This window comes from Vanessa atalanta, chromosome Z, assembly GCF_905147765.1.
Source record: "Vanessa atalanta chromosome Z, ilVanAtal1.2, whole genome shotgun sequence".
In the NCBI taxonomy this organism is placed as follows: Eukaryota; Metazoa; Arthropoda; class Insecta; order Lepidoptera; family Nymphalidae; genus Vanessa; species Vanessa atalanta.
In genome coordinates this window covers 14,918,038-14,931,133 of record NC_061902.1, presented here as the reverse complement: position 1 = coordinate 14,931,133, position 13,096 = coordinate 14,918,038, and the positions used below count along the sequence as shown (strand labels likewise).

The 13,096-nt window shown below is 31.1% G+C and overlaps 1 protein-coding gene across 1 annotated transcript in view; it reads left to right on the top strand.

The window, feature by feature from the left end:
* The window catches only part of LOC125075957 (proton-coupled amino acid transporter-like protein CG1139), a 40,822-nt gene that overhangs the window by 16,566 nt on the left and 11,160 nt on the right, over window positions 1-13,096 (top strand). Inside the window, exon 2 of the mRNA XM_047687841.1 lies at window positions 8,750-8,818. Within this exon, the coding sequence (XP_047543797.1) occupies window positions 8,754-8,818 (65 nt within the window). The 5' untranslated portion in view covers window positions 8,750-8,753. The remainder of the gene's footprint in view (window positions 1-8,749; window positions 8,819-13,096) is intronic.

Sequence of the window (13,096 nt, the reverse complement as noted above, 5' to 3'; positions counted from 1 at the left end):
ACTACTGTAGTTTATTGTTCTTATTAGTAATAAATAATATTAAAAAGGATATAAGTTATCTATATTAATCATTTTACGGAGGCCTACGATAGATCCGATCGAAACCTCCAATTATTTATAGATAGGTAGTTACAAAATAATGATTTTTAATCGAATCGAGATATTTCTTTATAAAATACATGAAATTCAGTGACATGACAGTTCAACGGGCGGCCATGTTTGATCTTTACGGGTGCAAATTAGTAAAATCTCCTTCTTTTTTAAATTAGAGTTTGTCATTGTAGACATATTTAACAATTGTGAGTGCTGTGACCAAAGAACTCTCATGCAAATCCGAATATCAAGACCACAGGAGCATAAAAAATATAGATGTTTGATAATCACAACGTTTATGATAAAGTTATATGTTATATGAAAAGCAAATAATAAACCGAATTTGTTTAAGTTTATTTATTTTACCCGAGCGAAGCCGGATTTTCCTCTAGTATATATTTATAAATCGTCACCGATGCTAATGGATTATTTGCTAATATATAGTTTTCATTGTAAAATATAAACAAATTAGTTTTATAAAATATTGCTATTGTTTTCCGTCGGTCATAAATATAAGTCATTATCTTTTAAATTTTTTATTTCATATTTTTCGTATTTAGATTATATGTATATATTGTGTTAAATATCACTTTGTAAAATATTAATATAAAAGTATAATAAACGTCGGAAATACGAACAAGAGAGTTACCATACATTTTCCTCCACCGAACATGAAACGACCTATTCGGGCAAATTAAGCGCACAAAAACTTAGTTGCCTTTGTTCGGCATTGAACCCGCGATGTTTGTCAAGGTTTATATGTCCATTGGGCATCGCGGCATACTTGTGACCTGTCAATGTTATTTATGTCTATGACTTTATATTTAAGTGACGTTTCGTTTGTTTCAAACTAAAAAAATAAATGATTTGATGGATTGCCTTGAAGGTTGAATAGTATTACTTATGAGGTATCATTCACAGCGAATGCACCGAGCGATTATAATGTTTTATGTTGTTAATTGTGGTTTAACAATACAGTTCATATAACAACTTGCCTTAGTTCTCAAGGCTAGCAGAACTTTTCAATATAAAATAATTCCAATGTGTTGATCTGACAATCTTATGAGCTGGCGAATTCGGTCATCTGTCTTTCCGTGGGATAGACCTTGTAGTTTGCTGTTCCGGTTGAAATATTGTTAAAGCTACGTTGTATAAAACTTTTCAATAACGCTAATGATATGTTTGTCATATACGTGATTGTAGAAATGTTTTTATAATAAATAAATTACAATATAATAAAATATCTTTATACAACTATATTAAGAGTTTTTACGGTTTAACAGCTTAAAATAATAGAACTCATAACATTTGTCTATAACAAAGCAAAAATTTACATGGTGGTTGGGCTCTCTGCCGGCCCGTCTGGTTACCCTGGGTACCCACTCATCACATATTCTACCGCATTTCACAGTATTGTTGTGTTCCGTTTTAAAGGGTGTGTGAGCCAGTGTAACTACAGGCACAAGGACATAACATTTTAGTTCACAAGGTGGTTGGCGCATTGGCAATGTAGGGAATGGTTAATATATCTTTCAGCGTCATTGTCTTTTGGCGATGGTGACCACTTACTATAAGATTATAAGCCCATAGTCCGCAACCTTTATAAGAAAAAAAAACAGGTAGGTAGAGTTAATTTGAAAATTAATTAACGTTTGAAATTACACTTGTAGAATGTTTGTGGTTAGCGTTGTTTTGATAAATTAATATTTTATCAGGTTAATAGGAATTTTCCATAAATTGTTATAATATGACTTCGGTATATTCGGAGCGGAACCTCCCTGTAGCTATTAATGGTTAGCATTAATTGTAATTAAATTTCTAACAAGCATGTTTTATATCCTTTATTTCTGTTTATAATCTGTGTCATGATCGACGGTGAAGAAAAATACGCGAGAAACCCTGTATGTTTTATAATGTTAAATACTTATATTGTATAAAAAAATGGTGCCTTCCTCTAGTGGCGATAATGTCTTTGTCCCTAGGCTTGTGACGTTTATCTTTAACAACGTTTTATTTATGTAAAATTATATTCTATCATTATTTATATCGCATTATTATCGTAAAAGAGCCGAGATGGCCCAGTGGTTAGAACGCGTGCATCTTAACCGATGATTTCGGGTTCAAACCCAGGCAGGCACCACTGAAATTTCATGTGCTTAATTTGTGTTTATAATTCATCTCGTGCTCGGCGGTGAAGGAAAACATCGTGAGGAAACCTGCATGTGTCTAATTTCAACGAAATTCAGCCACATGTGTATTCCGCCAACCCGCATTGGAGCAGCATGGTGGAATATGCTCCAAAACCTTCTCCTCAAAGGAAAGGAGGCCTTTATCCCAGCAGTGGGACATTTACGGGCTGCTTATGTTATGTTTATGTATATTCTATCATAAATCAAATAATAACTTAATAGTCGTATTTATAGCGAAATATAAAATCATTTAGACAAAAAGCGTAAGCGTATTGTTCTAATTTCATTAAGTAGGTACATAGCACGCGTAAAAATGAAATATATCTAGACACATAAATATAATGTACAAAATCATAAATTACGATATGTCATTAGAAAAATCGATGTAAAATAGTTAAACAGTTACTTGTATATAAAGTGCAACTGTCCTTGATGAATAAACAAGGCATGTACTTTACTTAGTAGGAAAAAGCAGTTATACATGTTTTGTTCATACTACAAGTATATATTTATAAAATCGGATTATATCGTGACACATAGGACTGTATGAAATTTAGTTTTAATTCCTAATGTAAATCTAATCGATGATTTAAATAAGGACAGAGACGCTTTTAGACAAACGAAAATGAATATAAGTATAATATAATATATTTTTTTTAAGTTAAATTTCGGCGAGCGAAGTACCTACGCTATGTGTCATTAAAGTAATATCTCTGTGTATATGTTTTTGTACATAATCTATTTAATTTGCAAGGAGTTATGTAAAACTTTTATAGTAGACGAAATATTTACGTTCAATGGTCATGGTCGAAGTATTTTATTATTGCAATCAAAAAGAAATAATTGATTTTTTATTCAGCTGCCTTGGAACGCAATTCCAATGAATCACAAAGTGCCGTGCATTATTTACATATTTTTCTCGACAACAATTATTGTTACCAAGGAATGAATTTTGCTGTTAAGTGAAATGTTAGCGCTGGAAAATGTTGAATAATATATTGTTATATTCAATTTCAGTAAGAAGTTCTCTCAAACCTTAGATGGGGCGTTCTGATACGAGTGTTTTTATATTGTTCCTTTAAACCGAAGCCGTGTTATAGTGCTCTATTTTCACCAGACAGATTAAATCGTAATTCACTCTCACTTACTTTTATATTAAAATATCTTGTGCCTTGAAAACGCCTTAATATAGTTATTATTTTAAGTTTTTCGACGATGTTTGTGTATTTGTATAGCGTTGACTCTTTAACTTGTTGATATTTTTTTTCCAATAAGACTTCAATTATTTTTGTTATTCCAAGATCGGTCAATTTAAGTAGCACGGTGATACGATGTAGGTATGTTGTGAATATGTAAAGCAAATATATTCATTTCCTGCGGCGTGCCGTTGTTTGACTTGACATATTATTGTTAGTTAACTTGCTTACGAGTGTTAATACGCACAGCATATGTAGATAATCAAAAATATGCGCAGAAACAAATTTAACAAGCAGTCATTAAGTCCTAACAGACTAAGAAATTTTATTTTGATTATTTTAGTCCATGTCATCTTGTAACAGTGCAAAAATTTGATTTAAAATAATGTAACCACTTATGATCGGATAGATACTTATTTCGAAGCAACAATGCGATAACAACCTAAGGAAGACCTAAGAAGATATTCCTAAACTAGCTAAATATAAGCAAATTGGATGGATGGCGTTAGCCGAGAGTAGAGTTAACGATTATTATCGATGACTCATTAATGTGTAATTTACAGCTAAAATGTCGTACACTACAGTAACACTGTTGCGGGTTAAATGAAGGAAACGTCCACTTATGACGGTCAACGGCATGTAGTCTAATAAATATAATGTACCTCTGTCATTCGCATTGACAACAATCAAATCACTCTGTCTGGCTCCGATTTAACCTTTGAAGGTCTTGATTTATAAGAAAGTATCCAATGAGGAACAATTACTTTGCCATTGATGATATAATTTTATTATATTTTTGCTTCTAACTTGATACTATTCTTTACATACAGCAAATATGCAAATTCATTCATGGAGGATAATTCCTTATGTCGAATTTTAAGCGTACACACTGACGTTCTTGAGGACACAGTTTGCCCGAATCCAAGCATTTTATTTTTCAGTATTTAAAAATCAGAAAATATGTTTTGGTAATCATGAATGAATTTGCATATTTGCTGTATGTAAAAAAAAAGTATCAAGAATAGTATCAAGTGTCTTAATAGACATAATTAGATATTAGGTTATTAGGATAATTAGATATTAGGCAGAGAGCAAGCCTTTCTTCCTGAACACACAATTGCTAATTTTCACACTCCATTTCGACGTGGATCATTGCGTGCTTGTTTTTAACAATCAGGGCTCTTATAAACTTAATACTGTTTATGGTATAGTGATCAATAAAATCTTGTACAAGTAGCGATATAACAACTCGAGGATATCGGTCAACACAAAGAACAGTAACGTAGACGCACTTGAAGTTTTGTAACGGTTATTTACACAGTCAAGTGATTTGAAAAGTGGTTGTTAACGAAGTCAAGAGACTTTGTAAACACTTGACTACCCACAAACAAAAACAAAAACGTCATTAAATTTTACTATATGCGATTAGCGAATGTTTCTAGCGTTGCTCCATGTAGCGTGTTCACGAAAAAGACTGTCTTAACTTATCAAAACCCACGAATTCTTGGTTTTCCTGAATTAAACAAACAAAATCATGGTGGGCCTACCATACTTATCACCAATAATATCTGTTCAGCAGCACTTCTATTAGAATGTATGATATTTACATACATGCGGGTAATTATAGATATCTTCGACCTTTTACGACATTTGAACCGGCTTGCCCTCCTTTTACGCTTAGAATATTTTTCATACTCTCTGTAAAATACGAAGTGTGTGTTGTAAGGCGAAATCAATTCCGCCTTGTAATGCAATTTATAAAAACAAACTCATCGAGCCATTGCATCTTATAATTATGTTTAACAATATCAACGAATTCCACGTCCAGGTTGGAGTTAGTTTTTACAAAATAGCCTCACGGATACTTGTTATTTTTTCCGACACTTGAAACTTTAAAATTCACACTGTTGTCACCAAGCTTAGCTATTTATTACGTAAAATTATTTAGAAGCCTCCGGTCACACAAGTGTGACCATTAGTTTATATTTAATTAGATTGAGATAATCATTACAAAGATTCAGCTCAGAATTAACGATATTATAATTTTAATTGAGGTTGCAAACGCTTTGCATCGCTCGGCCGCCTCCACGATGTTCCGTTTTAACTTAACGTCAATTTGACACTATTCATTTAAAATTCGTTAAGTTTATTTATACAAAAAATGGAAACGATATGTTCGAAACAGCGAACCTATTGTGAGAAAATATAACTGTATATTATAATCTTGGAGCTCGAGGCGATGCTTGTTGTTCGGGATGTTTTTAATAAGTTTCCTACAATATGTTTACAACAATATTATGCATATTCACAAGAATATAAAACTTTTTGAAAGAAACGGTGACAATAATTATATAGGAGGAAAGATAAACGAATAACACCTAGTTTCCGACTTCGCAAAGTTTATGGCACGGTATTCGTTTCTACAACTTATTATAGAAACGAATACCTAATATATAATATATATAATACCTAATATATAAATAAGATATTGTGTATAATATATTTTAGGTATATATATCTGAAATCTTAATGAAATACCTATTTCTAAATTGGCCATTTAAAAAATTTAAAACTCATCTCAAAAACATCGATAAATGGGGATATTATCCAAGATTACATTAATGATAAAAAAGCGTGAACGAGGACAGCGTAGTATTTATTGATTTCTGGTGGAGAAGAGTAACTACTGAGTTTCTTGCAGGTTCTTCTCGGTAGAATCTACTTTTCAAAATAGTGGTAGCTTTACTTTTAATTCAACACTTTAAGTAGAGAATATTTTGATTTTGGTATCTATTGTAACTGTAACAAAGTCTAACCTAGGCCGATATTGATATATTTTTTTGAGCCCCTGGATGGCTTAGACTACATCCAGTAGGTGGCGCTACGGTCGGATTCTAGTATTATTTCTTCTTCTTTTTAATTTTTTTTCTGCTAAGCCCAATTTAAACAAACTTACTGACATCGAAATCCACTTGTGACATTTACTAAAATTGACTGTGATGCGCTTCACAGTCAATTTTAGTAAATGTCGCAAGAGAGAGAGAGAGAGAGAGAGAGAGAGAGAATTTCAGAGATTTTAGTATATATATAATATATATATTTAGAATATTGACTTGACAAGTGTCAATTTCTTGTTCTTCTTGTATTTAATATTATTTCTTTTGCAAAAAAAATGGCCAATGTACAAACTAAATGTGTTTTGCAAAAATCTAATAGTAATAGTATTTGGAGTAGCGTTAAATCGTATTGACCTTGTTTGGATAAACATCGTGTTTATGGTCGCACAAACGTAAAATAAACGGCTAAATTATATAATTATTTAAATACATAATCGCTAAGTAATGGTAAATGGAAAATAGCTTTTCAAACGGTATTTATATGTCTATGATGCTATACTATTTGTGCGATACGATTGATAGTTATTAGAGCTAATATATATCCGGCTTGTGAACAAATACTTGCTTTACGCAATTTTAAAAATCGAGACAAGTCACCTCTTTATTTTCAACGTACAGTGATAGTAACTCCTTCGATTGGAACAGACCACTTGAAACATGTACAGACATTTTTGGCTTTTGTACGTTGCATGTATTTTTAATATACACAAACATTGTATTAGAAGTAATTTCACTTAAATAAGTTAAAAATTAAAAAGTGAATTCTTAAAACGCATTCATTGCGTTGCGTTTTGTTTGATGATGCCGATATGGTAGTAGATGTCAAATCTAACTGCAGATTGGTGGTTCAAACTGTTCTGCATATTCACGTCTGTGTGTTAATTTGTGCTTATAGTTCATCCCGTATTCGGCATTAAAAGAATATATATTTGTCACCATTTCGCATTGGATCATTGTGGTGGTTTAAGTTCTAGTCTCAAAAACGAGAGGATGCCCAGCAGTGAGAAATCTATAGGCTTATTTTACTTTTATTTTTTTGCTTATCAGCGTTTGCGTAATACATTGTATTTTTCAAAATATTAAAGTCACTATTTGATAGTTCACATAAATAAACAAAGGGTATATTCAATATACATTTATTTATATAAGAATTATTAAAATAAAGTCGTTAAATATATACAAATATGACAAATATGAATTAAATATACTAAGTTAATGTATAAATCTTAACCGCGTGGAATGGTAAAATACATTTTTATTTTTTTTAAGTTTAGTAGCTATGCCCCAAATTTAATAATATCCTACTTTTACCTTTTAATAATACCCAAGGAATTAATAATATCCTACTTTTAAGCTTATCACTTGTGTTAGGAGTGGGGACGACAATAGCTCACGGATCAGGATCGATCCTGCGACTTTTTACATCGCTAGGCGGCCCTTAAACCATTGCGCTATTGACGCTTCATATATTTCGCGTAACGTTTTTTATGACTTCATTGGTATTGAAAATACGAATCAGAATTTAAATAAATTGTTTCTTAAGCTAAGATTACCGGAGCTGGATGCATGTTCTGATTTAAAAAATGTCTGTTTTTAGCATTTGTCACAATAGAATTTAAAGGATACAGGTTTGCATAAACAATAGAAAAAATAAACACAAAAACATATTATACGTTAAAAAAAATGCACGTTGTCCAAATATTATTTTATTGTAATTTCTTTTTATTATTATTTTTAAAATTTTAATGTATGTTGGTCTTGTGTATCTTATGGGTTTGAAATTGCCTGGAATAAAGAAATATTTAATTTAATTTAATTAATTTAAAAGTACATTGAGATATGAAGCAGTACAACTATAATCTTGTTTTTTGTAGTTAAATATAAAAATTCAAAAGATATATTAATTTTAAGCTATTTGTGTACGGCTCTATTAAGAGTTTTACTATATAATATAATAAGATGTGATATTTTACAAATATATTTCGAAATAAAATATTTATTTACATAAGAATTAAAAAAAAAGAAAATTATAATTAATATACACAAATAAAAATTAAAAATAGTTGCTCTACAAATCATGACCGCGTGGAATGCTAGCAGCATTCTTCGTTGCGTCAGCATTGAATCGCAATTCCGATCATAATTACATTATTAATATAGATATATTAAGATTTGGGCCACTATGCAGTTTAAGTTATTGCGTAGGGCAGTGAAGTATAATTTCCATTTTGTATTGAATGCAATAAATAAAATCTACGATTTCCCTAATGCATTATAAATCCTAAAGCTGTATTTTGCGACTGACTGTATATTATGTTATTAGTGATAGATTAGTCAACTCCTCAGATCTATATTTGTTTGTTTTTATTTTTAGCACAATGAATGAAAAATCCAACGTCAGCCACATCAGCGGGAGTGCGGTGTCCATCAGTCATGACGGCAGGTAAGCCTATAAAGAATTTAAATATAATTATCAGGATTTAACAGGATTTTCACTCGGCATTCCAATATTAGTTTTGTATGGATTTTTTAAATTGGAATGTTTATTACTATTGTAGCGTTCTTTGAGTCCTTTTATTAAATAATATATACGGGCTTCTGCATGCAATTGATGGCTTAGCTATTATATTATTAGCAGTCGTACAGCGTACACATGTTAAATGTAAGAGGCATGAAAGAGCCAGTTTACTAAACGGACCAAAGTATACCATAATAAAGAAAATATAACATTTTTTTTTCTTCAATTACTTTTAATTTATTAAAGTATTCAATAGTTCAATTATTAATAATTGACTACGAAAAACCTTAAATACAATGAAGTATCAGTTTATAAAAATGTGTCTTTTGACTATTTTAAAACATTTATATTTTTATTGAAAAAGAAACTAAAAGTTTTGAAAGAGCCAATGTCTTCCAAAAATATATATATATCGGGCCCAGTCTGAACAAGATGCATAGAAATCAATCTTGATAAATGTTTTCATATGATTTCTGATTTGCAAATGATAAACGCAATCATCACTATTTTTATTTATTTGTTTGTTTTCGAACATTTTTTTACTGCAGCACGACAGAATCAGAAAAAAAAGTCATCATGCAGTACTAAATTAAAATAGTAATATTCTTGAATAGATGAGTTTTGTGGTCATTATTAATAATTTTGGGTTTCTTGCCATTAGCAGTTTTTTCTTCTATTTTTTTCTTTTTGGGAGTTTTAGTCACGATCGCAGACGACATTATTGAGTGTCGTGGTTTGTCTCGACCCAACTCAAGTAAACGATCATAGTATTTCCATAATGCAATATATAAATCAAATAATTTATTATATACATGAAAAAAGAATCATTATTATTATTATTTTATTGTATTTACAAAATTAAAATGCAGTGTTATGAAGGAGCCGGTTATAAAAGAGCCAGACTCTTTCAAGGCCCAATCAACCAGCTCTTTCATAACTTATGCTTAAAAAACCCTTTAAAATAACAATGTTAAAACTACCGTGGCTTAGTTTTTTGCAATTGTATCGCCAAATAAATGCGCAAAGTCAATCTATAATCCATTTGCCTATAGGTGGTACTAATAAAAGACAATGTGTATTATAGGTATGCATAGACAATTTTATGATTCCAAAGACGGCATTTGTTTGTCAGGTTTCGCTCTAAGAAACTTTTCTCCCTGACTGTTCTGCCATCTTTTTTCTTTATTTTCATTGTTTTAACAAACACAGGATGGTATGATCAGTTATTAAAAAAAATCCATTGTAACTATAGTACACATATTCGTGTGTAATTCTATGTACATAAATATATTTTCATAATAAGAAATATATGTGTATGGGTGTAAAGCCATTTTATATTAAACGTGAGTGTGTAATAAATTTTGAATTTAAATTTGAATTTTTTGGATAAAAATACGTTTTTAAATTCGTAAACATATTGAAATTGAAAATTGATTGCTGAAAATAAATATGAATTTCGACGGTTACCTCATGTGTCATATCGATACGGGTTAAAAATCAGGTCAATACGAATCAGTTTGGTCCAGGAAATGAAGATTCTACGTCGTTGCGTTTCAGCGTTACACAAATCAAATCAAATCGTATAAGGTATTTCTACAAATTTATAATAAAAATATGATGATATTTTTTGTTCATGTATGCTTTTAGGGATGATGGTTAAAATCATTACAATTAAGGGAATATATATTATATTATATTCGAAATCAATACTTTTATGATACGTTAAATTATGAAAAGAAATTACCATAATTATTGCTCGTACCTGTTGCTATAGGCCATAAGGAGGATTCAAACTGAGGTATAGGATTGTACACGCATCTAACTTTCCGGCTCCAGGCTGAAAGTTTTTCAACAGGAAAACTCAATAAAGTTTTATTGCTCCTAGAGTTTGAAATCAGTACCTCGGGTGTGCGGCCTTGTATCTAGCCAGTACATTAATGAAGAAGCTAGAACACACACACACACACACACACACACAATGTGTTGAAGTTCAATGTTTCATTTCTCATCTTACTGTGGATATTACATATGGATTAAATCCAGAAAACACTACACAGTGCTTCCCGTTAATCTTGACTTAATCACCAGTGTAATCACTTCCTAATTTTAAAAATTATAAATATAATTTAACCCAAAAAATTGGCCACCAAAGAAATATTACATTTTTATGTGAGTATGATTAATATTATTTTAAGCACGTTTGTAAAACAACAACCATTCAGTCAGGTAAAATGTGTAATTATAATTAAGCCATTGTTTACGTAATTTATCTTACCGTTTATGTCACGACATAACCTCATTACATCTTAATTACAAAATCTTTGGATATGCAAGAAAATTGCTACATGTACATTATTAGAAAATATACTATAATATACGTAGTAAGCCCTATGCGTGATATATATGTATAATAAATTAAAGAGGTATTTAAAATTGCAGAATAATGAGGCAGAGTTAAGTCTAGATTATTGTACTATAATCACTATTCAGCAAATACTTGGTGGTAGGTCTTTGTGCCAGCCTAGGGTAGGTACCACCCGGATCATATATTCTACTACCCACTCATCAGATATCCTGCCGTATGCCACCGTATTGTTGCGTTCCCGTTTAAAGGCCCAGTGAGCCAGTGTAACTATTGGCACAAGGGACATAGCATCTTAGTTCCCAAGGTTGTTGACGCATTGGCGACATAGATAATGGGTAATATATCTTCCAGCGCCATTGTCTATTGGCGCTCGTCCGCCTTAACCAATGCCATATTTATTATCTTATATCATTATATTATCCAATATCATATTTGTTTACTCGTTTTATCCGGACTCTTGCAAAAAGATAGAAGAGTATTCGTCTCCAAACAGCAATTCTTAGTATTCTTGTGTTCCAGTATGATGGTGTAACTGCAGGCAAAAGGGACGTGCCATTGTTTATGATTGTGACTACTTACCATCAGGTGGCCTATTGGCCCGGTCGTCTAACTATAACATAAAAAATACGGTTTATGAATGACTTTTAGTTCTCTTTAATTTAAAAAACCCTCAATATTTGAGTCGTAAGAAAACATTTCGTATGACACTAGTGAAATGACTACGAAATGATTGTCTCTATTAAATATTATGATTAAACAATGTACCTGCAGTAAGATTCGGAATAGACTACCTGGCTATATACATAAGTACATATATAAATGTCTAGAATCATCGACGGATTCATTTTGAATAAGAAAACTTCATTTTTATATATGACCTTGGAAAAATAAATAATATGTTCGTAGAAATAAACATCAGCTGTAAGCTCACAAAGCAAATACATGTTTCATGTCGCAACGTATACGCTGGTCTCCATCTGGGAGTACTTACGAAACGCTGGGTTTTTCTTTAACGGTCATAGATCCTGTACCTATGTATGTATATTGCGCTTATTAGGGTTCCGTTATCAAATTATAATAATATTTCTTCATAAGTAAGACGGTTCATATTGCATCTTTCACTCAAAAGTCAAAATGAACGCCTAAAAAGAGTGACTATTATGTATGAAAGTGCATGCATATTTAGTGATCCAACAATATTAGTTAATCTTATACTTGAAGTGATTTCAATTGCGTTAAACAATATTGCTCCGTTTCCGTGGATAGTGACGTGGTGTTATATTATTAGGTGTTATACTTCTATATTCCATATATACTTAATGAATAGACTATTTAAACAAAAATATAATTTACCAAAATATATTTTTGCCAATATATGAAGTTATTGAAACAGTTTACGTCTGCCCACAATAAAGCTATAGACTATAGAGTGACAACATATTCTTAGTTCCCAACGTCTCCTTAAAAGACGAGGAGACTTTTGCCTAGCATCCGATATATACGGGCGTTACGTTTGAGGTATACAGATGAGACATGATATTCATCTCATTTCCGGCTGACTAGGGTTATTCCCAACTCTTAGATACATTTCTGGCGTACGTCAACTAATCAAAGACAATGTGATTAGGAAATAGACAATTCACTATTAAAGTCCATATACTTTTAACAGTTATAAAATCAATAAATCTTTCTCAATGTACAACAAATACAAACTATATAATTCAATACTTATTCAATAGGAAAGCTATATCTAAATGAAATTAGTAAACATATTAAAGTAAACTCATTTCTATAGGTACAATGTAAAAATTCAAAATCGAAAGTGAAAATGTAGGTGC